Source organism: Miniopterus natalensis, chromosome 5, assembly GCF_054644295.1.
Source record: "Miniopterus natalensis isolate mMinNat1 chromosome 5, mMinNat1.hap1, whole genome shotgun sequence".
In the NCBI taxonomy this organism is placed as follows: Eukaryota; Metazoa; Chordata; class Mammalia; order Chiroptera; family Miniopteridae; genus Miniopterus; species Miniopterus natalensis.
The window spans coordinates 20,146,657-20,174,046 of NC_142085.1; the positions used below are offsets into that span (position 1 = coordinate 20,146,657).

Here is a 27,390-nt window from a genome sequence, read left to right on the forward strand (position 1 = left end):
TAACTTTCCCATTTCTGCGAGGATGTTTTGAGCTCTGTTCTGAGGTTTGCCTCTAGGTTGTCAGTCTGATCTACTTTTCCACTAGAGATCCTAAAGGCCCTGGTGTCACTTGCCTTCTATAGTATGTGGTTCTAAATTAGAGTGTTATATAGCATGCGGTTGTAAATTAGAGTCTTTGTTGGAGAGGGTTTCTTAACCAACAAGGGAGGCTATACTGGGGGAGGGGACTTTCAGTCTCTCTGCTTAGAGTCTTTCTGCATTCCTCAAATGCTCCCACAAGAGGGATGTATATTCTTCCTTTATGTAAACAGCATCACAAATAAATGTTCCTAGATATGGAATACTTACCCATGAATGGTTATTGGGATTCTGTTATTGGTGGAATTGGAGTTCCTGGAGTGCGTCTAGGAAGATAATTTCCTGAGGCCGTCATGGGAGGATGGGGTTTTGTGGAAAGCTTTATTGATGATGTAAAATTAAGGGAGTTCCCCCTTGAAGGTCCCATCTCAGTTCATCCTGCCATGGAAGAAGTCCAGTCTTGTCTTCAGCATGGCCAGAATTAAGGCCACTGCCCATAGTTTCTGATCCATATTAAAGTTCAGCCCAGTCCAACATATGGCTAGCTTAACTTGTGTTCCCAGTTGCAGTACATTGTGTGTGGAGTCTGCATGGCAATGGGTCATGTGGCTGCTTAAGGCCATATGGCTATGGGGAGAGAAAACAGGAATGCAGGGATAGTATGAGTCATGGAGCAAGAGAGAAAAGGGAACAAGGAGAGAGGGAACTCTTTGGGGATTTTAACCTTCCAAGATTTCACACATTTCTGATGGGGTCTACCCTCTAGCCAATCCATTGTTCCCCCGGCTAGACAGAGAGGCAAGCACCTTCTCTATATCACCCTGATTTCACTGTACATGATCCTATCTCCCCCTTTCCCCCACAAGCAATCCAGTACTGGATAGGGGAAGAGAGGGGTGTTAATGCCCTTAGAGGAACAATGTTGTGTGAAGCTGTCGCTTCCTGGTGAAGCGGCCCAGATGACCATGCCTATAATGTCTGTCTTTCCCTTTACTCTCATCCTATTATTAATATTAATAAACTAGCTAATTAGGATGATAACAATTCCTTTGTGAAAGGTTCACATAAAATAGTAATATTGCTTCTTATGGAAATTTTTGGAATAGAGTCACAAATATGAGTTACAAAGAAACAAAAAGTTCATTGTTGTATGCCTCACTTCTAATGTAAATGTTAACTCTACTTCCACACGCTGTTTATAAATTTGTGTAAATATTTTACATAAGTAAAGGAGAAATTACAAATATTTATCCTAAGTAAACCAACACAGTGGAGATGATACTCATTAAATAGAGAACTGAGGCTAAGATGAAATTTACCAAGAAGTAAAGCAATTCATCTGGGTTACTGAGAAATGATTTACATCTGGGTAAAATGGGCAAATTCTTGATCTTTTTCTGTTTGATAAGAATTCTCTCTGGAAACTATTCAAAGAGACAGAAGAAAAAGCTATTGGTCCAAATTCAAAGACAAGAAAATCTTCTTGTTTCTATGGAAATGAACATGGGTCATCTTGTGCTTCTCCTTCCTTCTTATTTCTTTTTTCCTCCCCCTTAGGGCAGATTTCTCCAGCCTACTTTGCATTGTCTAATGACTTTCCCACAGATGAATCATTAAATACAGAGCTAATAAGACCTTTAGAGGGAATGTAAGCCAAACCCTTTATTTTGGAGATGAGGGAGTTGGCATTCAGAGGAGTCAAGCAGCATGTCCTCTGTCGCCCTGCTGTAAAGTAGCAGAACTGGAACTTACAGCCAAGTGTCCTATTACAGATGTTGGCCAAAAAATGTGGAATAATCTTAGATGGCTAAATGAATAGATAGTCTTATTCAAATATTATTTATGACACATATTAATAAGAGTAATATCCAACACTTTCTGAGAACTATTCAAAATGTTTTATATGTATTAACACATTTGGCCCTCATGATGTTTATGATTCTTATTTTAACCAATAATAATCTGAAGTCTAAAGAGCTTGAGAAATTTCGACAGTTTGTCCAGTGTTGACATTGGGACTCTAAGGGAGACCATTGAACTCTTGAATCTGTGTGCATAACTGCTATATGCTTCCTTTTATTCAAGTATATTCTGTACATTATTCAAACATATGTGCAATGGTGTTAAGAGCATGAACACTGGAGTCAGAAACAGGAATCAAATGACCAGCTGTGCCTCTTAGGAGCTTTATAACCTTACTCACATTATTTCCTCTCACTTGGCCTTGTCGGGGAGGGAAGGGAGATTCACCTCTACCCCTCTTGGTTCTTTTGGCTGTCAAATAATTAAAATGACATAAGGAAGATTAACAAGAGAAAATAAAATTTACTATGTATACAAGGGGAATTCACATAAGCATGAAAATTCCAAAGACAGTAAGGCAAAATGAGGTACATTAAGCCTTCCCTTAACTTAATGGGTTCTTAGAAAATGCAACTTTAAGTGAAATGACACATAATGAAACCAACTTTACTACAGGGTAATTGATATAAACAATAATTAGGTTCTTACGACATACTTCTGGTCACAGAAACATCACCAAACTTCTTAATCAAGACCCAAAACATTTCTTATGTTAAACATTGAATTAAATGTGAGTAAAACATCTATTAAAAAATAATAAAAATAAGTAAGGTTATGATTTTTCCATACACTTATTCTGTTTCCGGTGGGTGGCTGGAGACCATCTCAGCAGCTCAGGGAGCAAGATGAAACCCATCCTGGACTGGACACACTTCCACAACAGGGCCACTCACAGACACGCACACGCATTCAGACTGAGACAATTTAGACAAGTCCACTCACAGCACTCACACATCTTTGGGATGTGGGATGAAATCTAAGTCCCCAGAGAAAACCCACACAGACAGTAGCCCCAGCCAGGAATTGATTCCCCCCCCCCCCATCAATGTTATAATAAAATGACATTGATGAAAATGACATTATTTGAGGACCTGCTGTTTATATATACATATAACATTCTGGATTAAGAAGCAGGAGGTAAGGGTCTGGGACTTTCAAGGGAAAAAGGCAATTCACCTCACCTGGGAGATGAAAATGGTTAATGTTTAATAAACAAATGTTTGCTGGGGACATTGAGACAATGTGACATAGAAAGGACTTTGATCAAAGGGCCTTGCTAGGTTCTTCCCAGATCAAGCTATTGTTGTCTATGGTGCTAGCTCCTTTCTGGAACAGGTCTTCTATCTTAAATTCTTTTTGGCAGTTAGAGGCAAGGTCAAAGTTTCTTCCTGAGTCTTTAGGGCCTTACAAGTAACCAGCTTAAAATAAGCCATATCCCAAAGAGGTGTATTTGGGGTAACAAACTCTGCCCCTCTTCAGCCCCTATGTCCTCATTAGTGATTTGAGGCTACTCAGGTATAGCACCCCCTCATAGAGTGACTGGAAGAGTTTCCCAGGATAATGCAAATATAGTTATTAAGTTTTGAAACTGAGTTGGCCATGTGTTAAAAATTTTCAACCAAGTTTCAGTTAATTGATATGCTAAGGCACTGTGTTAGACATATTCTATATTCTGGTTGGCTAAAGCTCTTATTTCATTTCAGCAACACAGAAACCTTATTTTCAACCTTCCTCTTTGGAAAAAATAGAAATCTATGAGTGCACTCTCCTAGCTAAGTAATATGCATAAGAAGTTTAGTTGAGTGTTTATTAGTGCATGTTAATGCTCTAAGGCCTCCGTTTTGAAAACGACTTTCTTTTTCATTAAAGATCTCCTAAGAATTTGCTTTTCTCACAATTTGCTTTGTTTCTACTAAACAGGAAGCTCTGGAGAGAAAAGTCAAGATTGTTGATGATTTTGTTTAATCCTAGTTTGTGTGTGTACTTGCTACTGAGAATAAAGCAGAGAATATGCTAGGGAATACATATAAGGACAAACATTATTTAAGCAAACAAGCAAACAAACAAAACAAAACAAAACAAAACACCCCTTAAAATTCCTTTAGAAATATCACTATCTACCACACGTAGGAAAGTATTCCTTTCAACAATAAAAGACAACTGACCATCTAAAAGTTTCCAACATTCTTGCAGGGTCTATCTCATCAAAAATTAATGAAATTTGAATTACAATTTCCTTGGACAAGAGCTGTGTTGTCAATTTTCTTGCAGTCACAGCAAGTATCTTAATGTCAACCTAGCACAGTTATTGAGCAGATACAACACTTACACCCTTATAATTTCAAAGCAGCATTGAGTAATTTATTTTCTGCACAATTGTTTATAACATTAATGTCTCTTTCCTCTTGTATCTCTTTAAGAATTTATTATTTGCTCATATCTCTGAGAGTTTAATTTTCTTTTCCACACTAGAGGTGTAGTTTGGGTGGGAGTAATTTTTAGAGCTGCAGAGTAGTAACTATAAACTAAAAGTAGTAACTGTAAATGAAAAAAGACCTAAAGAGCCCAAGATTTATTTTTTCCTGGCATTACTGCTCTTGGAGAGATGATGTGATGAGATGCTTCACAGCCGTGAGACAGCGTCGTGACCTATACTTCCATTGATTCACCTTGGGACAATTTACCTACCAGAGACTGACTCAGCTGACATTTTATTCATGCTGCATCAAGAACCAGAAATACTGCAGGGACTTTTAAACTGAGCTCTTTCCTTTAGAGTCACCCGATTCTCTAAATCATGATCCACAGTGCAATGAGAACGAGCTCTCCCGAAAGTAGAGCATGTGATACGTCTGCTTAAAACTCACCAGTGGCTTCCTGCCGCAGGACAGTTAAGTCCAACTCAGCCAGGCTTTCACGGCCCTTACAGAAGAGGCCTTGCTTTCTTCTCTAATCAAACCCGTCACTTCTTGTAGTTCCTTGAACATCTTGAGCTGTATTTTGCCTCAACCGTAGTGCATACAAATCCTTTTTCTAGCTACTCTTAAGTCCCCCTACTCTTGACCAGTGTGTTGCACATTATTGGTGTGCAGTGGAAATGGAAGAGACAACATATTTGGGGGAAATATTTCACTAGACTAAGCAGATTAAAAGAAGAATAAAGTCCATTTTCTTCTATATCAATCTCTAATGTCTATATATACCTCTCTTCATCTGAGGTCCTACTGTCCTCAGACACTTTGTGTCTCTTACTTCTACCGTTCTTAGCAAAGTAATCTCTAAAAAATAAAGTATGATTAGTTACTACCCCTCAGAGTGAACTCATTGAGATAAATATTATGAAGCATTTATTATATATCAGGCTTTGTTCTAGGCACAGGGAGCTTATCAGTGAGCCAGATGTGAAAGGTGCCAGGTTGCAATGAGCACACATTCTCAGGGAGGAGACAGAAAAGGAATGTTAAATGGTTACATAAAGATCACTTCAGGTAGAAAAGATTAGTAGGAAGAAGATAAAATTACGATAGAGTAATTGCCGGGAAGGAAGTGTCTAGTTTAGACCCTGTGATTCAAATAGCCTCTTTGAAGTTAATATCTCCATAAGAAAGTAGCCCAGGCCATAAGAATAGAGAAAAGCGTTCCAGGCAGAGGGAAGGGGTGGTACAAAGGCCATGAGGGGAAGAGTAAGTTCAGGGAGTAGGAAGAAAGGCCAGGAGAGCTGGCGCCGAGTTCACGAGGGGAGGAACAGGAGGAGAGGGCTGAGGGCTCAGCGAGCAGTGAGCCAGGCAGGGCCTTGGGGGCCTGGTAGGAGGTTCTTACTCTATTCCTGGTTTAAGTGGAAGCTGGTAGAAGGTTTTAAGTGCAGAAATGATGTGATCTCATTTAGAACTGGGCAAATATATTCTGGTTTTAATGTGGAGAGCACATTGAGGAGGAACGGAAATGGACGTAACGATGACTTAGGGGTTTCAATTTATCTCATCTTAATGATGACAGTTCAATTCAGCGAAACACTGAAACAGGAGAGCATTGAAAGTAATCTGTTACCATCCTGTCATATTTTTGTTTTAAGATTTATCTTCATTGAGACATAAAAGTGATTTCTGCACTTAAAAGGATTTCAGAATTTGTGTAGGAGGTTTTACTGGGAAAGGAGGAAAATGAATGAACCTGTGTTAAATGGTTGCTAGTTGGTTTAATGGAGAGGAAAATATTGGGAAAAGGGCATCTACATGTAAGATAGTTTTAATAATCAAGAGCGGTTTATGGAGAATGGGAGCCAGTGTTGTTTCCCTGAAGTCACCCCCATAGGATTCTAGAAAATACTGGAATTGAGGTCTCAGTTGAGTTGGAAGTCTGTGTTAGAACCCTTTGACTGGCAGATTTGCCCTCTCGGACTGAGCCTCCAGGTTTGCTATTAACTAAACAAACAGTTCTACCCAGTGAGTGGAATAGATATAGAAATAATCAACTTATGGCTCTATTACTTATAGTGATATCATTCTGACATTTAGATCTCTTCAAAGCTTTATAGACAGTATTTTCATAGAATAATAGAGCTGAAAATGTCTTCAATATCATATAAACCTTTACTCCTATACTCATATGTACTCATCTTATAGATAAGAAAACTGAACCCTAGAAGGGGACATGAACCAGACAAGGGTTTCTTGTCTAATTAGTATGAGATGCACACAGCAGCCCAGGTCACATGACTCCTGATTATGTATTGTCTCCATTAATCACACCTAACTTCTTACAAGTCCAGAGGATAATTACAACATATGTTATATTTTTTCCTTGTTTCTCCTACATAGAGGTGCCTATGAACTTGTTTGGGAAACTGAAGAACACTTCTACCACCCCTTACAAAATAGTAGAATTCCCCTTACAAATAATGTAAAAAGTGTATTTCTCAGGGCTGTACTTAGCAGGATGATTGGGCCAACAGCTCATCTCTGATGTGGACTGTTTAATAGAGCTTTAAATTCAAGGACCTCCACAGACCCTGCTTATTTTGTTCTGGTTCATGTAAAGCAGATTAAGAGAGCAACTCATTCCATTGTCACTTTGATTTGAATATAATGGAATGAAACCATATTTTTTTATTAAATAATTTTTGTAGAAAATGAAAATTATACCACCTCAAAAGGGGGGTGAACAGTTAGCCAGAGCCAGTGAAGATCAGTTATTTAATAATCTATATTTGCCTTCTTTAAATTTGTACTTTTCTCCAGACACATTATCAGCCCCCTTTTTGATCCACTATAATCTCCAAATGAGGCCTGAGGGATGCATAAATCTTTGTTCCTCTGTTAAAGATCCCTGAGAAATCTTTTTGATTATGGAAATGAGTAAAGACACATGGAACTGTACATTTTCAAGTGAATACATATAGCTTTTAAAATACTCTGTCTTTCAAATAATCAAAAGCACAACTCAACATCACAGATGGGATTTCAAAGAAGTGGAAACAAGACTGGAACTTAAAATTATACCAAGCTTAAAACAAAAGTAAACAAGCCTAATTGAGGAGCTGTGTGTCCTGGACTGATAGGCTGGAAACCATATTTCACAGTCTCTCAGTCCTGAGTCAGGATTCTCACACCTTTTTCAAGGCTTTTCCACCCTTTTACTTTCAGCTCATCGGAGGACCCACAGGGTTTCATGGGGAGAGAGCCCTGTGAACCTACAGCTGGATTTTTAGTTTGATTTTTATAAGGAAAAAAGGTGACTTGGAAGTGGAAGATAAACTAAGTAAAGGAAAAAAAGCCCCTTAAATCAAATTCTTATTTAGAAATACATTGTTTACTTACAGTTGGCCAGGTTGAGTTAAATAGAAAGGTTGCTTTTATTGAACATGTAGGGAGAATATGGGTATGTGGGGCCACTATGAAATTTCCTTCTCTCTTGATTCTCCAAGTAACAACATTTTTACTCTCTGTAACTTTCTCAAACTTTTCTTTTTGCCACACACTCTCAAGTATTAATGTTGCTTTTGGTGCATGTTAAAAATGCAAACAAGGACCTCAGATATAGATGTCTGGACTAAACAAGTCCACAATAATTGTTACACATGTCTACATGAGTATATAAAACCTCACAGTTTGGTGTAAACAACCACGGTTATCACACTGTTGGCTTGTTGCCTTCCTGCACTTCTTTCTGGAAAGAACTGTTTTCTGCTCTGACTCTCCTCTTTTATACCCCCATGAGATAAATGGCTTGCCTGATCTAACAAACAAAGTCTATTTATGGCATATATTTACCTTCATTCCTGTGTCCCACTCAGTACCTGCAGCACATTTTCAATGCTATATTCCATCTTGCAACCTGCTGTTGCGTTCAATATTTCATCTGACAACCATTAGCACTGGAGTAAATGAGTGTGGCCAAAAAATAAACAAACAAACAAAAAACCCAGAAACAAACAAACAATACCTAATTGATTAAAATTTGGTGATGGCTGTCAGGGATTTTGTTTTAAGTGTTAAGGCACACTGGATGAAAATGACTGCTATCAACCTGTTTAGACAGATCAATGTCCACCTCAGGAGTGCCTTAAACAGGAGGGATTGCTTTTCTTATAAATATCCTACTCTTATGGTCTTGTCTACTTATGTGAAATTCTGAAGTTGAGATGCCTTTTAACAACCCCACCTGAAATTTTATCAGTCTCATTTAGGGAGTTCGTCCACTGCATTCTATGGGAAAGAGGTCAACGTAAGACTGAGGCAAGTGTTTGGAGGGGAAATTATAATGAATGACTAGGTGCTCACATTACGTTTCAAAAACATTTTAACACTATAAAATTAACTGTAAAAGCAAAAACAATAATTCCTTCTACTTGTTCTGCCATATGCAGTTGTATCCCCACAATGGAAAGGATGAGTATGGATGTTTATAATGTTTGTGTGTGTTTGTGTGTATTTGGTGTAGGTGTGTGTGTTAACCCTGGAAAGTTTAGCACACATTTATTAAATGAATAATTAGTTTAACTTTTGAAATGTTAACTCAGGCCATGCTTCACTTTTGGCTGGAACTGAATCATAAAACTTGATCCCACATTTAGGAGTTAGAATAGATTGCCACAGAAGGCAGTGGTGGGAATGAGATCAAAGTAATATTTATGTACATTTCCTATGCATGTGGCAAGACTTGTACAGCTTCATAACACTCTTTGCATCTTTCCTAATCCTGATCATCTTGCATGGTATCCCATGTGGCTCCAAAAGGTTGAATATAAAATCCTAACATGTCACTCCACCCACATCAGCTCCACAATTGCTGCCTTCCTTGTGCCCCTTCACTTAAGAGTAAGAATCTGTCCTCTGGAATGTGCATCTGCCTTGTAACTTAAATCTCCCTTTTTTCTGTTTTCAAGGATGGGAGGAACAGTTTTATTGGACACCAACTAGGCGGGGTAGTGGAAGTGCCAAACAGCAAGGACCAACGGGTCAAGTCAGCCAGAGCCATTCAAATCACCTACTACCTCCAGACCTATGGCTCTGCCACCCAGGACCTCATAGGGGAGAAGTGGGAGAATGAGTTCTGTAAGCTTATGAGGAAGCTCCAGGGTGAGCACCAGGACCTCCAGCTCTACTCTTTAGTATCCTTTAGCCTCTGGAGAGACTTTCATAAGACCAGCATCCTGGCCAGGAGCAAGGTCCTGGTGAGCCTCGTGCTGATCTTGACCACAGCCACCCTCTCCAGCTCCATGAAGGACTGTTTGCGCAGCAAGCCCTTCCTGGGCCTCCTGGGGGTGCTCACCGTGTGCATCTCCATCGTCACGGCCGCAGGGATCTTCTTCATCACTGATGGGAAGTACAACTCCACCTTGCTGGGAATCCCATTCTTCGCCATGGGTAACTATCCATCCTTGTGGTAATCGGATTCTTACTTGTTCGGGGCAGGTAGTATATGTCTTGAATTCTTGGGTGGAAATCTGTTTTAAATTTGCGTTGGTGTGTCTGTGTGATTCTGTAAGACTTTACTCGGGGTGGGTCAGCTTTACCTCATTGTGCCTTCCAGGAAGTTATGGGCTGACCACTTTCCCATTTAGGTCAGGGAATTGAATGCTGTCAAGTATTTTAACTTGCACAATATTGTAATTTTCTAAAATTACAATAAAAATGATAGATCAGGGATTATGGAGTACAGACTTAAGGATATCCAAAACCTTTAACATTTTCAAACAGAATTTTATAGTTTATATTTATGGGCATCCTCAAGTTGTTAGTGATAAAGAGTGAACACCATAGGATGAAAATTCCGAGAATCTCTGATACGTTCTGATCTCAAAGAACTTCTTTATTAAATTTTATGAGGTCATTTCAAAGTTTTTGCTGAAATGTACTCCATTTTCCCACCTCTATATAAACTAAAATCTTCCTGCTGCCACTTAAAAATGAGCTCATCTCCGGTGAAAATAATTAATGAGCATCCCCGGTCAAGATTCTACCTTCTTGTAAGTTTCTTCCCAGACAGACATGGTCTAGAAAATGGTACATGAGAGTGTGTGTGTGTGTGTGTGTGTGTGTGTGTGTGTGTGTTTGCAAACAAGAAGATCAAATCTTGGAAGAAAAGTGAGTGATGGCTTAGCAACAGAACTGATGGAGCTTATCAGAAAAGAGATGATAGTGGGGACAACTGTGGAACTGCAAAAGAGTTCTGTCAGATGTGATATAAGTCCCTACATGTAGCGATTTGGAGAATGAGCTGGAAAAATGGCCTCTAGGTGGTGAACTGACATGAGCAGGAGAGCGTTAGCTGTGAAGCAATTGCTTTTCACTTCCCAGGTTAAAATCAGTTCTAAAGCATAGTTTTATTGTTAGATGAAAAAGACACAGGAATATGGTCACAAAGCCTTGTAGGTGACTCAGGCCCTTTTTGTTTTCACCTTAACAAAACTTTTCTGAGAACAACTCTGAAAAGTGGATTCATGTTGTAGGTCCTGAGGCCACACTTCTTTATCTGGAAACCCAACTTCCTTATGACCCTATTAAGTTAGTTCATCTCATTGAACCTCAGTTTCTTATTGTATAAAATGAGGATAATAATGATAACATCTTCAAAGGATTGTTTTTTTAGTTTAATAGAATGTACCTAAAGCTAATAGCACATAGTAAATCCTCAATAAGTATCAGTGCGTTTTAGTGGTCAAGCTGGTGTGTTAAGTGTAGTGGATTCAGTGATGCATAGGAAATGGCCTTTGGCTTCAAGAAATTGAAAGTCTTCCTGGATTTTGTAAATCATTTTTAAATGCATGTTCATCTTGTTACTAAAAAGTGCTTTTCTTTTTCCCAAAGAACTATACAATTTTTTTTTTACCAGTCACAAGGATGAGTCTAGATTAAAAACATTTACACTTGTTATGTTCTTTAAGCTCAGTCTCTTGACTTGAAATAACAATACAAGATTCATAAGAATCTTACAGCATGAATCACAGATGGAATGTGACTCATTCCATGTGATGTCACTCATTTGTGGGATATAAAACTGAAACTCATAGACACAGACAATGTTATGGTGGTTACCAGAGGAAACGGAGGTGGTGGGTAGTAAAGGGTAAAGGGGGCCAAATAGATAGTGATGGAAGATGATTTGACTGTGGGTGGTGGGCCCACAATGCAATATACAGATCATGTATCCCAGAAATGTACACTTGAAACTTATGTGATCTTATTAACCAGTGACACCTCAATAAATTTAACAACAACAATAATAATAATAAAGAAACATGACTCATTCAAGATTGACAAATTAGATGCTTTAAAGCCTACTAGGGTTTTTTCTAACACTGGTGGTAATTTAATTAGAGAATGGAAAGATTTATCAGGAAAACTCTATAATACATCAAAATTTACATTTCATACAAATAAGGAGAAAACTTGTCTCTAGTGATGCTGAATTGTAACATAAACTCTATGAAAGCAGAGTGGTGTTTCCATTCTTTAAAGAAATAATAAAAGCACTGAAAGCTACAATGAGGGAAAAGCCAGTCGCTGCAACACACACTTTTCACACTCTCCTCTCTCAGCGAGTTTTTATATCGTAAATCAACCCTGGACAGTGTACATGCAGAAGTTAGGTAGCCCGGTGAATGGTTATTTTTCAGTATTCCTGTAATTCAAACCCTTAAAGTATTCTAAAAGAAACTTTTTCTGCTAGGTTATGAAACATAATAATAGACCTATAAGAATATACTTATTTAAAATATTTGCTCTGTCAAGGGAGAGTTTGTTGTGCTGTGTTTTGTTTGTTTGTAAAGTAAAGCTACCAAGACTGGGAACTAGTGAAATGAAAGGAATAACACTCTACAGGGCTAGGAAATCTGAGTTTTCATCTCAGCTTTTCCAGTATCTTCATATGCTTTATGGGGCAAGTTATATGTAGTCTTTTGCCCCTTTGTCTGAGTTTTTCATATAGTAAATGAAAGGTTTGGATTCTTTAGATGTAAATTTCAAAGATCCTACAATCTTACTTATTTCATTCTTCAACTGAGGTTAGAATTTTATCATTCCTTTATGAAAACATTTAAGGTATATGTTATCCTCAAGTCTTTAATCTCCATTCTTCTTTGTTGACTGCTAGTGTGCGCGTGCTCACTCACATATGTGCAGAGCCTTGGACACACAAAGCTGGGAGACACAAAAAGCACATCTCAATAAGATGGTGAGGTGGAATGTGATGTTGAGCATCAGTGAGTTGCATTTGGCAGATATTTATCTTTCAATGGCATTGGTTAAACTAGTCCTTTAAATAATTACAGGTAACAAGGTGTCAAAACTGCATAATTCAAAATTAGTTGGGTGTAAAAGAAAGAAGCCTGATTCTTTTGGTAAACCTCTATTTCTATTCTCATCTTCCCACATGAATTTCTTTAATGTAGTGAACATCGCTCTATTATGCTCCAGATTCAAACCATTCATCCTCATTAGAATTTATTCCTATAGCTGAGTATGTCACTTGTGGTGTTCTGCTCTTCAGTCACCTTATTTTTGACCACCCCACTTCCTTCTATACTGCACCTGCGTGCTCTTTTTTGTGACCATTCATCTTCTTAATATCCCCAATGTCATTTGACTCATATATTCTGTACCCCTATATCCTGCATTTTTAAAGCCTGCACCAATGTTTTATTTTGTTCTAGTGTCTCCATAAGTAAATTTGTTTGTCTAATTGTGTATTATATATTTAGGTTTAGAAAAGATGATTTTAGACATACTTATTTTCTCTAGAAAAGATATCAGAAGGAGAAATCTAGACTTATAATAATTTTTAAAAACCACCCAAAATGGCCCCATTTAACTCCAGCTTAATGTCCTTTCCTTATACAAGCATAAACCAATGAGAAGGCCACTAATTTAATTTATAACCAGTTGTCAACATTTGTTTTAATCACATTTGCTTTATGTGGATGTCTTCTCTTTCTGACAAAGAGAAATATGGGCTAATATTGCACACAAATGCCAAGCTGGATCCTGCTGTATTTTTTTGGTCTTCTGTGGCTACATTAATAGCCTTGGTTCATTATTATTTTTCTGCCCATCCTGAGTTTGTTTTATAACTCAGGAGTCATTCTTTAGTTAATTTGATACTAGGTACATGCAGATGACTTGTTTTTCTCACAGGGACTCAGAGTTTCCACATATGAGACTTTCATTCATCTTCTAAAACTGAGCTTCATATTCATTTATTTATTAATTTATTCAAATATTTATTGAGCACCTACTATGTTCCAAGTATTTTGGGTTCGATAGTAAAAGGTATCAAATAGAACTGATCAAGTTGCTGCCTGTATGGATTTTTACCTTCTAGGCCTGCAAAGGGGAGGCATCCAACAATAAGCAGATCTATATAAACTATTGCTATATTATTGATAAGTGATATAAAATATAAAAATAAAACAGGATAATGGATAGAGAGCATAGGTGGTCAGAGAAAAGCTCCTCTAAGAAATGAAATTGAAGCAGAGAGCTAAATGAAGTGAAGAAGGGGCCATGTGGCAACCCCAGAAAAGAGTTTCCCTGACAAAGAGAGCTACACATGCAAAGGCTTTGAGATGCGCATGCTTGGTGAAGTTAAAAAAGAGCAAGAAGGGGAGCGTCTAAAGCAGGGTGGGCAAGTGTCTGCATATTCTGAGTAGGGGCTAGAGAGGTACCGTATGGCCAGACCATGTAGGGCACCGAGAACTTAGTACTTTAGATGGAAAGCAATCTGAAGCCTTTTGACACAAGAGAATGTGATCTGACTTATACTTTAAAGCATCTTTGAGCTACACATTGTAACTATTATGTTGTAGTATCTTCAACTACAATATGAGAATTAGTCCACAATAGAGCAAGAATGGTTATAGGGAAACTGTGTAAAAGGTTAGTGCAAAATCTTCATAAGATATAATGGTGGCTCGAAATAACATGGGAGCAATGACCATTGTTTAAAGGGATTAGACTCAGGGTATATATTTGAAAATAGAATTGACAGGATTGGCTAAAGGACAGGATATGGTGTGTTAGAAAAAAACAACAACAACTCAAGGATGACCCCAAGCTTTGAAGACTGAATAACTAATAGAAAACAGTTGTCACTTACTGTCAGGGAGATTGTGGGAGGAATAAATTGCAGGGAAAAATATCAAGAGTTTAGTTTTGGATCTGCTAAGACAGAGATGCCTATTCAGCTTCCAAATGGGAAAATGTGGGGCTAGCTCTGTAAGACCAGTATGGAGATCGGGTTCAGAAGTAAAATCTGTAAGTTGGAGCTGAAAATATAAATTTTGGATTAATCATGGCACCCCTAATAATGAAAGACATGGAATTTGATAAGACCAACTAGAAAGAACAATGCAAATGGAAAATCGAAGTCTGAAATCTCATCCTAGGACCATTCCAACACTCAGAGGTTGGAAAGATGAGCATGACTCAGAAAAAGACACTAAGAACAATCGGACAGTGAGATAGCAGAAAAGCAAAAGAGAACAGTGTCCCAGCAGCCAAGTAAAAAATGTGTTCCATGAAGGAGCAAAGGATCAACTATTTCAAAAGCTGCTAAGAAATTGTGTCCAATGAGAAGTGAGAATTTTTTTTTATTTGGCAATTTGAAGGTCATTGGAGACTTGGACAGGATCTGCTTTGGGGGAGTGCTGAGGGTAATTTTAAGAGGTTCAATAACACTTGGAGAATAGGAAGTGAAGATGGTGAATAAAGAGAATTTTTTTCAAGGAGTTTCATATTAAAGGGAAATACCAGTGACTGTACAATGATGGGAATGTGCAGCAAAGGAAGAAAGCTTCATAGTAAAGCAGAGAGAAGGAAATTGCAGAAGCAATGTCATTGAGTAGGAGAGATGGGCCTGGATTCAGAGCTTAAGTAGTCGTTGGCTTTATGTAAGAGCATAGCCAGCTCATCCACAGTGAAGCAAAAGGAAGGCAAAATATATGGGCAGATCCAGATAGATTGGTACATGTGGGGGTGGGAGCGTGTGGAAATTCTTTTCTGTGGCTTCAACTTTGTCAGTAAAATATGAAGTAAGTCATCAGCTGGGAATAAATTTGGGGAAAGAATAAATTTGATTTGAAGAAGGTGAAGGGAGTTTGAAAGAGTCACTTTGGAAAACTGGAGAATGAATTAAAGAAGAATATTTAAGAGAATAACTAGGAAGCACTAAGGTCCATTTGAAGTCTGTGTACATGAATTAAAATAAGAAGTCAGTTAGCATGGTTGCTGAGTCCCTTCCCCTCCCTGCCCAGCCTTATTGTATAGTTATTCCAGGGAGGAGTTGCGTAGGCATTGAGATGAATTTGATGAGAAAAAAATCCCAGAAAAAAAGAAGAGTCATTATGGCGTATGCAGAGTGACTATAATAACAGATTATGAAAATTATATTGATTTGGGTTAGTTAGACTATATTGCAATAATAAGTAATGCCTTCAGTTTACAGAGCCTAGCACAACAAAGAGTTATTTCTTGTTCACACTGGAGCTTGGTGTGGGTCAGGAAGCTTTCTTTAGCACCTCTTCATGAACAGAGTCAGTGGCCCAGGATACCTTCATGTTGCAATTTCGTCTTCTGAGTCTGTGCGCCCAGTCCAAAAGAGAGAACAGTTAGAGGAACCACGCCTACTTCTCACTGTACCCAAAGTGATATATCTGCCTCTCATCATATACTATTGGCCAGGACTGGACATATGGCAACCGGTTAACTACAGGAATGTGCAGAAAAGGTTGGAGAGGAAATAGATTATTTTAAGAACATCAATTGCCTCTTCCGCATAAACTAAGCTAAACCATAAAGGCAATGAGGATTCATCCCCCATCGTCATCATCATAGTAAAAAGCTGATTGGGTCAAACTATTAAATTTCTTTGTGGGGTCAGAAAATTGTCTGAAGTTGGAGCCTGTTCTGCACTATATTGCTGTAAAACGAACACCATGAAACTTAGTAGTGTAAAACAACAGCCATTTCACTATGCTCACGCATTCAGTGGGCCAGTAATTGGGTAAGGTCACAGTGGCGTCAGCTCTTCCCACCTTCGTGATGCCTAGAGCCTCAGCTGAGATGATCTAGATAGCTGAGGGTGACTTGAATGTCGGAGGGCTGGATTAATGGGGTGGATCTACCACTTCCAATATGGCTTCTTTGCTCACGGCTGGTACCAAGTCTAGGATTTCTGAAGGACGATCTCAGCTGGGACTGTTGAAAACTGAATCTGAATGTGGCCTCTTCAGCATGGTGTTTTCAGGGCATTCAGACTTCTTACATGGTGGCTTCAAGAAAAGTGTTTTCTAATACTTCAAATAGTACTTGGCCTAGGGTAGACAGTAATTAATATATGTGAAATTAATGAGTAAATGGTCTCATAGTGTTTCTTAAATGGGTTATGATCTATTAGAGAGCCATTAAATCAATTTAATGTATTATAATTCACATTTATATTTCACTCCAAGAAAAAAGACTAAAATAAAAAAGAATAGGAAGTATCAGAAGGTGTTGCAGTGATACAGTATTATTGTGTCAAACTTTTTGTTTCAGTTTAACATATATGTGTATAATAGATCATGATGTAAGATGTATTTCCTAATGTGGGCCACAATAAAAATGTTTAGGAAAATTACCATAGAACCTTTTTTGGACTAATGTCTTAAGCAGATTATGCAGATAGGTGGAGATTTATTGATGGGGAAACTCATCACAAGCATAAGTAGCAGCTCCTCTTGGTTCTGCTGGAGGCAGTATCTCCATTTAGAAAGGGGCAGGGTAACCAGAGACATAAGGTGTTACTTTTTGGGCACTTCTATTTCCCCAGGCATGAGCCAGGAAAATAGCATATAATGGGCCTCTAAGTCTTAATGGGTGACTGAAGTTCTTTAATGATTATGTTATGGTATTGGAAATGTTTCTCAACAATTTGTTGTTTCTCAACAAAACAATTGACTTTGCCTAGGGGCCTGTTTTACTTAGGGTCATTAAACCCATCAAAAGCCTTCCTAAAATAACTCCATTGCTGGAACAGAAATGACCTCATTGTGACAAGAGTGTTCAATTGGAGCTGCTTCTCAGCCACGTTAAATGCAGCTTCCTTGCTTTTGGTGATAAGGTTACTTCTTTTGGAAAAGCGTCCACCAATGATGTGAAAACCCCTATGCTTAGGTGCTTAGAGTCATAAGAGTTGGGGTCCAGTTCAGTCCCTTCCTCTCATTTATTAGGTGGCTTCTTCTTTCTGGGTCTCCCATGTTTTCTCTTTCATAAGATGAGGAAGTTGGACTGATTGTTCTTTAACATCTCTTCCACCTTTACTCTTTAATCAGTGAATCATTTATTTGACACTTAGGCTATATGTCACCTCATTTAGGTTTTTGGCTCATTGTGGGCTAGAACTGGGTCTACTTGGCATCTTTTCCATGTCTAATCCAAATCCTATACAGTATGCATTTTGCAAAACATTGACCTACTGATGGCTTTGTGACTGTTAAAGTTCTTAGAACAAGAAAAATCTAAAGTTTTGATTGTTTTTAGCTTGGATAGCTTAATGTCCCTATTTTTTTATGTTATTCTTTAGTTTTAATTTTGCTATATTGACCTGTTCTTCTATTGTAGATGTGACATGGACTTCCCGAATCAGACATTTTTAATGAGTTAAGATATTGTCTAACTAATCAGTTTTTGTAGACTTTGAAGAAGGTGGGAAGGGAACAGATCTTGGCATAACAAGTAAGAAGTTAAACTATGTCAAGTATTTGAGGCAGAATTGAATATTATGTACTTTTTACTGTACAGCACTGTCCAGCATTAGTAGTAATTATACCCTGACTCCTTAAGATTCTGCATTTTCTTTGGAATCCACCTCCATTTTTGCACTTTTTACTGCTAATGAGCTTCCTCCAGTGGTAGTTGAAGTTTTGGAATGGGGAAGAGAACTGTTACATAATACAGTTTTTCTCAGATGAGAGGCATATGGACCCATTTTGGTGATCTTTTTTATCTTAGGAGTAGCTGATATGCTAGTTTAGACTTTTAAAATGGAAAGATTTATAAATAAGCCGTATGCTGGCTAATATGTTCTGCTATTGTGTTTTACCTCTTAAATCAGATCATGAATCAGGCTTGAATATTTAAGCAGATGAGGAAATGAGAAAGATCAGTTTATCTAGCACGTGGTAGAACTATTAATGTATCAGGTACTACCACTCTCCAGCATGGACATCTAAACCTTCCTCAAATACATATCTATCACAAGCAACCTTAACTATCCTCAGTAGTTGAAGTTGACTTGACTGTCAAGTCAGAACATTCCAAGAAAAAATATTGCCAATGCAGAGAGCTGCAGTTGCCAACCAGAATGGGATTTTCTGCAGTACTCCATCAAGGTAAATGCTGCATCAAGGTAAATGCTGCAGTTTAAACTCTTGAAACTTGAAGGGTGAAAAGACATCAAGGCTTATGCCATTGCTTTTTTTTTTAGAAAAAACAAAGTCCTATCTAGATAAAAATTGTTTAAAAATTGGAAACTTACTTCTTAGATTCAATTCTTTTTCAAGCCAGTATTTTCATACCCAGATACTATCTAACAAAAAGGACTATTTGCAGAGAAACATGAGTCCTATGCTGATTTGAGGATCATAGAGGCCGGCCTTAAGCTTCCAAGAACTGAAGAATCCCTGTGCACTGATTCCCACCTGCCTTCCTGGAACACTGTGGTTTATGTACCAAATGCACTGAATAACTGTCTGCCATAGTTTTATGTCCAGACCACAGTAAAACTCTGTTACTCAAGCCCTTAGAGTTCATGCGTAATATAAAGAGGATGCTGCTATTTTTCCTACTACTTCCCCATATTAACTTGGCTTAAATGGGAATAAGAAAAATCCTGGCCAGTAATATTTCCAGTGATTGTTTCCACTTTAAGTGTAACATCCTAAGCTAAATATTATATTTAATCATATAAAACAGCAAACTATTAGTTAAGAATATTTACTAAGTGTATTTGAGATGACTTAAATAAAAAGTATAGAGTATAGCCATAATAGTCAATGATATAAACCAAATAATGAAGGAAAGGAAATAACTTCATCAGAAAGAGCTAGTTATAAGATTAAGTTAAACTACTTTTTAGGGGAAATAAAAGAAAACCAAAACAGAAAAAAGAAAAAAAAAAGGAAGGGAGAGAAGAAGAAACAGGGTAGATGGCTCATTTCATTGAGGATAAGCCAATCAAGATTACACACAGAAAAGAGAGAATGATGAAAGATTCCTGACTGGTAGATTTTGGGTGAGACTGTGACCAACATAATGAGGACTCATAATATTTAACAGTAAATCGACAAATTCACTCTATAATTCTATCACCCTCACCTTTCTTTCCTCTGTCATGGTTAAGCACTGAAGCAACTTTATATATTTAACTATGTTGGCACAATGTCTCATGAATAATAAGTGCTTAACAATTATCTCTTGAATAAATGACTTGTAATTTCACTAGGTCATAGAAAAGATAAAGGTTTGTGTTTTAGAAATGTATATAAATATGGATATGAAATTGTGTGTGTTCTTTTGAAAATTTTAGAACAGTATCTTTTAAACAAAGCCGTTGAAAGTGATAATGTAAATGAGGGGATTTTGGATTTCCAAATTTGAGAGTTTAGTTTAAACATTGAATCTTTTGTTTGGTGCTTCATGCAACTTAAAAGTATTCTCATGGCCATTTTATCATGGAACTAGCTTCCTTATTTGTCCAGAAGTAAGAAAGGCAGCTGTTTCTGTTAAATAAGGAAATAAAGTCACCACTGTGGGTCCTTGACTTTGCCCTGCAAAGAATTCAAATGCCAGCCAGCATAGAGCATAAAGTGAAAGCGAGTTTGCTAGTGAAACAGTGAGACAGAGAGCTAATCCACAGACAGAGCAGCCTCCCTTCAGCAGAATTTGCTTCCTTTATTGTAGTTTCTTTAATGAGGGAGAGATGCTCAATAAGGGGGAGTTTCTTTAATGAGGGAGGGATGCTCAATAAGGGGGAGGGATATTTCGAATCTTCCTGAGAAAGTGGTATAGATTTCCCGGAAGAGCTCCTTCAGTCACTTCGAGCCCTTGCATGGATTTTCAGTTACCCCATCATGGTGACGCAGGCGTGTGGTTTAGCATGCTGATGTATTACAATGAGCATAGGGGTTACCCTTAGGTGACATGAGTCTCCATGCTGGATCAAGCTGGTCTCTGCTAGTTTTAAGCCATAAATCTGGTGGGGGGTGGCCTTACTTCCTCGTTAACGGTTTCTGTAGTTTTTATTGATTGCAGTTGTTTCCCCACATACCCTATGTCAGAACTATTCTCAAGGCTCCACAGAGTCAAGATACAAATCTGTATTACTTGGTTTTTCCTCCCAGGTTCCTCCATTCTCTTCTCACATTGAGCCAGGTGCTCCTTGGGCTGTGCTGGGGAACTAGGAGCCTTGGAAAGAATTGAGCCAGCAGAACCCCTGGCTGTTCCTTCCTGCTTCTGACCATGCACTTCACACTCACATTCTTCCATGACAATTTTCATGCAGATTTAGTTTCAGGAGAAATTCCTGAGGATTAAAAAAAGTGTTTGAAAACTGCTAGCTCTCTACCATTCTGTAGTGCCTCCTTCAAAATATAATGGAAGGTAAAAACTAAGCTTGAGATAAACTAAGTTTATTTTACAGCCTGGGTGGCTGTGATTTTTTTCAACTGTCACATCCACATACTTCCTGTCATCATTTTATGGAAGTGTTTCTAGAGGTGTGATTTCCACTTAGGACCTTAAGTTTCTCTGTAGACAAGCCAACCTATTTTTAAGATGCAGAAAATCTAAAGGGATGGAGGCAATGAGATTGTATGGTTGGCAGGGGAAACTGAGTGAAACTGCCAAGAGACTCCAAAGGGTAGAATTATTTGTAATTTTACTGTATTCCAGGTTAGGATATCTGTCTTATAGATCAGGAAATTGTATTGTAAAGGCACAGTGGTAAAACTAAATTCTCAATTAAAGAAGCCCATTAAGTTGACAAGAGATAACACATTAGTCAAAAATCTCTGTTCTGTTATCTTTTTCAAAAAGCGGTTTACATATATCCCCTAACTAGTCTTCCTCTTTTGAGATATATAAAAAAGACCAAGTATTACTTAGAAGGCTTTGTGATGAGCCTAACCTAAAAGACAGTGATGTCCGATGAATTTCCTTGTTCCTCTCAAAGAACGCTTCCCAAATACCCACCTATGCCTCCCAGATTCGGTGTCATTCTCCCCTGGAATGTTCTGCGTGCACAATACAGACATTCACATTGCAGGACCCTACCATTCTATGTTGGCCACTTTCTTCTGTTGATAAACTTTCTAGGATGAATCAACGCCACCGACTATGTTAGCAAATGAACTAATTAGTGTTTCTGATGGTTCTTCCCTTCTCTTCCTCCTGTGAGCTTTTGATGATATTTTTCTTTTTTGGTTATGTTGTTTATTCCAGTCTGTATATCCCTTGGCCAATTCTGCTAATATTTCCTAATCTTATCCTGAGACATGAAAACCTTAAAGCAGTGGCACATTTGTGTGAGCATTCCTGTATTCCCCCACCCTACCCAAACCTGCTACCAATATGCCATCTACTCAGCTCAGCACTGCTGTGTTTCTAGAGCAGTCTGTCCAAGGCAGAGAGGTTCATCAAGGAGACCCAGGGGCTTAGTTGCTATGTAGCTTCTAATTCCAATCTCCTTCGCATAATTTGCTCCAACCAGACTGCTATATGCCCAAATGCACAAGGCTGTTTTCATGTCTCATGATTTTTTTCCAGAAAATTCCTTTGAATCTCTCCCGTGTTCTGATTTTCAAAGCTTATATGTTTTTTGCTCTATGACATTTCTTTACTGACTTCCAAGCCCAAGAATGACTCATTTCTTTCTTTTCTTTTTTTTTTTTTAATATAGTTTTTTATTGATTTCACAGAGAGGAAAGGAGAGGGAGAGAGAGATAGAAACATCAATGATGAGAGTCATTGATCGGCTGCCTCCTGCAAGCCCCCTACTGGGATCGAGCGGCAACCCGGGAATGTGCCCTGATGGGAATCGAACTGCCATCTCCTGGATCATAGGTCAATGCTGAATCACTGAGCCATGCCGGCTGGACTGATTTCTTCTTTTGTCGACCCTTGTTTACACTGTATCTTCACTTCCATATTGAGCTGTAAAACCTTCATTATAAAAGGATCAATGTACTTTTTTGTATCTTCGGCAACTAGTAGAGGGACTCTAGCACAATATAGAAAGTATTTTAAAATTATTTTTGGGTTGACTGAATGAAGGACAGCTCTGTCACAGTGGCCCACTCTGGATAAATGGCCTCACCTTGAGTTCCTTGTATAACACTTGAGCAGGTTCCTCTCTGTCTGCACTCCCCACCCTCACCAACAGATTTTCTTCTCTACTCTCCCTTCCCTGATCTTTGCACGGGAAGGCTGATTTTTATGGCTTCCATCACCCAGACTCCCTTGTCCTCTGGTTTTAGGTTGAGCTTGGTCAATAAGAAGTATCGCCAGCAGATAGTAGGGCAGAGATAAAGAGATCAAGGTCATTCTTTCCTGCTCCTTTCCTCCTTATTTTGACACTATTTCTTTGGCAACAAATTCAGCCTCTGACAGGCAGCAACTCTTCAGGATCCAGTTCTTGCTGGACCCTGGTGATACCGCTTCCTCCCGTATTCCTTTAGACTTAAAGTGCTAACAGCTTCCTGCTCTTGATAGTCTCTGCGTACCTCAACATTCCTTGTTATTTGTTGTTGTTATGGCTCTGCTCATACCTCTGTAGGTAATCTCTCAATTAGGTATTTTTATCTATACAATCTGAGGGCTATCTATATCCTGTCAAGTCTCTCTACCTCCTGCAAGTTATGAACAGTACCCCAATATCTTGTTGGACTTGAAGTGCAGCCCCAAAGTCCATCTGCTTGCCTTAAGTTCCTGCCTAACTCTGGTCAACCAACCTTCTTCCAGGGCACTGGATCCTACTCTCGATCAACCCAAACCCTGGCCCTCCCTTGACCCAGGAGCAGTCTGCATTGCATATCTGAAGTTGATTATTAACTGACACCTCGATACCTGCTGCCACATTCTGCGTGTCCTATTGAGCATCTTCAGTTCACAGTGTCCTTTGGACATGGTGCATTGTATCTACTTTTAAAGGCCAGTCTTGTATCAGGATCCAGTTCTCCTAATTTTATAATGTCTGTACTTTTCTTTTTCAATAAGTTGAATCCTTGAGGGCATTCAAGCTTCCTATGCAGGTTTATTTTTGTATATTTTATGCCTACTGTGATATGACTTTTTTGAGAAAGATGCTAAAGAAAATAATTCAAGTATCCATATTTTTAACATCACCCTTCTTAAAGCTTGGGGCTGCCATTAATAGAGGCTATGCCCTTTACAAACCAGAGTGAGAAATTGTCTCACTGGAGAATTTTGTATCACCATAATGATTTTTAGGTCATGGTGGCTATTTTCTTCCTTGTACCTAGTTAAAGCTAAAAGTAGTTTGCTATAAAATTGTTGCCTTACAGTCAGATTTTCCAAATATGTATATAAAAAGAGGCTGCCTGTCCTTGTTTTGTGCCATGGCGCCTGTGCTTTTGCAGCTATAAATAACATTGGCTCTCATTCCTGGCACATAACAGTGCAAACTTCTATCTAATTTGCTGTCCATACTCACCCTGAAGTCATTTTCAGCATTGCTGCTTTCCAAGTATTTCCTTCTCATTGAGTATCTATGTCTCACTTTCCACAAGGCTATTCATTTTCCATTTTCAGGGTTGACACACATCCTTCTACCAACCTTTATTCTCTCTAGAAACCCTATTTTCTATTCCTGAATGGTAGTATTTTTAAAATTTATTTTTCCCTTATTTCAAAAGCAATGCATATTAGAGGAAAACATTGAAACAAAAAGAAAGTACAAAACCACCATCTAGAGATAATTGCTGATAAAAATTTAATGTGTATCTTGTGACTACAGATAAATATGTAGATGTATAAATCAGAACAAAATGTATTTATTATTCAGTGTTCTTTTTTATTGGATAACTCAAGAATTTCCATCCATATAAAAAATGTTAACAATCTATATTATACTATTTTTAACAGTTATATGGTAACACTTGTGTGAATACTGCTCCGATGAAGAAATGGAACATTACCAGCATTCCAAAAGCCTTTGAGTGTTTCTTTCTAATCACACTGTCCTCCTTTGCAATAAACATTATCTTGACTTCTAAGATAATCAGCTCTTAGCTTTCCTTTATAGTTTCACTACCTATGCTATAACTTGCATGCAAATATATGTCATTATATCTCCTTCATGAACTAAATATTTTATCAGTATAAAATGAATTTCAATCTCTAGAAATGCTGTTAGCTTTAAAGTCTATTTTCTGATATTAATATAGCTTCATCAAAATCTTTTGTTCATATTTAAGTATATGCATTTTTATTCTTTTAGAAACAACCTTTTGGTTTTTCTTAGGTTTTCTATATGTCTTGTATATTGTACATAGTCGGATGTGAAAAATTTTCCAGTAAAATGCCTTTTGTCTTTTAGTTGAAGAATTTAGTCCCTTTAGTCCCTTTTATATAATTTCATATGTCTTTGAATTTCAATCTACCATTTTATTTTGTGCTTTCTATTTGTCTCACATGTCCCATATATGTTTCTATCTATATATTTTTTCATTCTCTTTTTGGTCATCTTTCAGCTTGGTTTAATGTATTTTATTATACCTTTTTTCCTTTAGCATGTTTGAAAGTTAAATGTTTTCTTTTAATTTTGTGATTGCTCTAGGAATTACAATATTCATACTTATAAAAATTTAAAATTCATCAAAACCTTCATTTTTCTTCCTTATATAATAAAGAAGTTAGATCATTTAAACTCCTTTTACACTCTTTTCTGACTTATATGTTATTGCTGTTTCTCATTTTAATGTTACTATTAACCTCACTAGATATATATTTTTAAATTTATACTTCATCGTCTTTTTCATTTACTTAGACACTACTATTTTTACTATCATTTCTTCTTACATCTCAGATTTTTCATCTGAAATCACTTTCTTCTTTTCAAAGGAAATAATTTACTACCTTTAGAGATGCTCTACTGGTGAAAAACTCAGTTTTTTCTTTGTTTTCCTGGACATGCTTTTTTTTGCCTTCATACTCGGAAGTTATTTTTGCTAGGTATAAAATTCTTTCATTACATTGAAAATAACGATTCTCTATCATCTTTATTCTTTAGTCTTTTTCCTCTGACTGTTTTTAATATTTTTCATTGTCTTTGGTTTTCTGCAGTTTCACTATGATATATCTACATGTGGCTTTCTTTGTGTTTATCTCACTGAAGATTCACTGAACCTCTGATTTAATAGATTATTGTGCTTTATAAATTTTTAAAACCTATCTGCTTTATTGATTACAAAATTATTCCTATCTAATTATTTTTCCTCCCTCTGAGTTCCGATCAAACATATGTTGTAACTCTGCATGACTCTTACCCTCCCTTTTGCATTTTGTCTTTGTCTCTCTGTGCTGCATTCTGAATAATTTCTTCTCTTTGTTAGAGATGTTTACTATTTGTGTCTTTTGCTGCCTCTTTGGTCTGAATGTTTGTTTACCTCTAAAATTAACATGTTGAAACCTAACCCCTAAGGTAATAGTATTAGGCAGTGGGGCCTTTGGGGGTGATTAGGTCATGAGGTTCCAGTCTTCATGATTAGGATTAGTGTTCTTATAAAAGAGACCCCTGAGAGTTGGCTTCTCTCCTCTACCACATGATGGACACAACGAAAGGGGTCATCTATGAACCACAAAATGGTTTTCACCACAAAACCAAAGCTACCACCACTTTGGTCTTGGATTTCTGAGCCTCCAGAACTTTAAAAAACAACTGTTTTTTGTTCATAAGTTGCCTGGTTTATGGTATTTTTGTTACAGCAGCCTGAATGGACTAAGACAATGCACCTAAGCTATTGCTAAATGACCTGTTGAAATTTTATTTTTTATGATTGGATATTTAAAACTTCTACACAGTTGATTTAGGGTGATTTTGAGCCTTTTATGTCTATATCTATTTTGTGCTATCTAAATATATTTTTAAGATTATATATATATTTTAAGTAAGCATAGTCTTCTATATAATAATTCACATAATGATAGCCTTTATAATCATTCCATTATCTGGGGTCTCTGTGGCTCTGCTGCTGTATGTCGTTTGGATGGTCTTAAATCAATCACTTTGTTTCGTTTTATGCCCAGTTATCTGAGTGTGTGGTAGTCATTATCACTGAAAAAAAGTATATGAGTATATTCACATTCCTATGATGGTATTCTCTCTTCCAAAGGGGGTTTGTGTTTGTAGTTGTCCTGCACTCGGGAGCACTTATAATTAGAAACCATCTCAAATGTAGTTCACAGCTTGAGGTTCCCTGCTCTACCCAGAATATGGCGTCCAGTGTATAGATGTACACAAAGACTCATCTATAAATAACTTATAAGATATTATTTTTTCTTTCAATTTTTCTTCTTCTACTCTGCTCAGCACAGATACATTTCTAAAATGCTCTTTGATTTGAAGTGAGGGGTGGAGATGAGTTCTAGTGCAGTGCTGCTCTAAATTCGTGGCCCCTGAGATCCCAGCTTGAGGAGGAGAAATTGTGTCAATATAACATCTCACCTTTAGTAGTCCATAGAATTTAATTTATCTCCCCCTTACCCCTTGAGGCTCTTGATCTGATGTCTTAGTGTTTGGTATTAGGAAAAAACCTCACAAGGAAAAAGTGTATTGCTATGAAATTCTGTTTAGCACTCTAGGTTCAATCTTTCCCCAAGAATTTGGCCTTAAAGTTCCCCTTTAAAGTTGTAGCACTTTAGTGATATTCCAACTATGAGATTTGTTTTTGTATTT

The 27,390-nt window shown here is 37.6% G+C and overlaps 1 protein-coding gene across 2 annotated transcripts in view; it reads left to right on the forward strand.

The window, feature by feature from the left end:
* Positions 1-27,390, forward strand: part of PTCHD4 (patched domain containing 4) — a 176,068-nt gene that overhangs the window by 41,904 nt on the left and 106,774 nt on the right. For both annotated transcript variants that reach the window (XM_087817441.1, XM_016212799.2), the window contains exon 2: positions 9,326-9,806. In XM_087817441.1, coding sequence (XP_087673567.1) covers positions 9,326-9,806 — 481 coding nt within the window. The remainder of the gene's footprint in view (positions 1-9,325; positions 9,807-27,390) is intronic.